This window comes from Echinops telfairi, unplaced genomic scaffold (assembly GCF_000313985.2).
Source record: "Echinops telfairi isolate 266 unplaced genomic scaffold, ASM31398v2 ScPeMD7_5;HRSCAF=22, whole genome shotgun sequence".
NCBI classification, from domain to species: domain Eukaryota; kingdom Metazoa; phylum Chordata; class Mammalia; order Afrosoricida; family Tenrecidae; genus Echinops; species Echinops telfairi.
This window is the reverse complement of record NW_022103901.1, coordinates 32,100,538-32,101,626: the sequence shown is the minus strand read 5'-3', so window position 1 is coordinate 32,101,626 and position 1,089 is coordinate 32,100,538. Positions and strand designations below refer to the sequence as shown.

At 42.8% G+C, this 1,089-nt stretch overlaps 1 protein-coding gene across 1 annotated transcript in view; it reads right to left on the bottom strand.

The window, feature by feature from the left end:
• Positions 1-493, bottom strand: part of LOC101652296 (olfactory receptor 1361-like) — a gene marked incomplete at its 3' end in the record, with an annotated part of 39,712 nt that extends 39,219 nt beyond the window's left edge. Inside the window, exon 1 of the mRNA XM_045285854.1 lies at positions 73-493. Coding sequence (XP_045141789.1) covers positions 73-493 — 421 coding nt within the window. The remainder of the gene's footprint in view (positions 1-72) is intronic.
• Positions 494-1,089: the final 596 nt, after the last annotated feature.

Genomic DNA, 1,089 nt, shown 5'->3' with positions numbered 1-1,089 from the left:
GAGCCATCAGCAGGGTATGCAACAGAGTATGCAAACTGGCAATGCCCCAGGACCCAGTGACCATCAGGGCACAGAGCTGATGGGTCATCTTTGTTGTGTAGTGTAAAGGGTGGCACACAGCAACAAAGCGATCATAGGCCATCACAGCCAGGAGGAAATTGTCCATGACAATAAGCACAATGAAAAAATACATCTGTGTAAGACACGCAGGGAAGGAGATGGTCTGACTGCTGAGTAAGTGATTGGACAGCATATTGGGGACGATGGTAGAGGAGATGCAGAGGTCCACAAACGACAGGTTGCTGAGGAAGAAGTACATGGGACTGTGCAGGCGGGAGTCTGTGCTGATGGCCAGGATGATGAGTAGGTTGCCCAGGACTGTGGCCAGGTACATACTCAGGAAGAGAGCAAAGAGAATCAGCTGATGCTCAGGCTTCCAGATGAGGCCCAGGAGGAGAAACTCGGAGACACTCGACTGGTTTGTCCAACTCATGACCATGTGATTGGGTCAATGCACAACAACTAGTTCAGGCACCTAGACAGGAATGATTAAAATTGGGACAAATTCAATTCCCAACTAAGGCAAGTTTGCTTATCAGTAATGGAATTGCAAAAACCAAGATCTGTCCACTCCATCTATGCTCCCAATTTTCCAAAATTACTCGTGATATTATTCCTACTGGACTCTTCTTGTATAAAATTTAAAAATCACACAAACATATCCACAGCCCAACTGAGTGATCACATTTTTCTCTGATTACATTTATTTTAAGTCCCAACCCTAATTCCTTTGAAACTCATGAGAGAGAAAGAGAGAGAGACAAATGTTTCTTGGTTTATCTCAAAGTTCAGCTTAATTAAGACTCTTGTTATTGCTCCCTGAATCTAAAAGAAGTTCATTCTTTTCAAAAGCAAATATTGATGTATCCTCTCTTGTGACCTTACCTGGGGGAGATAGATTCTCTAGTTATCAGATATCCTTCACTTCGGCAGTACTCATCAGTGCTTCTTCCTCTTCTTTTTTGTTGGTTGGGATGTAACACATATATCCTATTATTTCACATTTCAATCACATCAAGTAGAATGTAC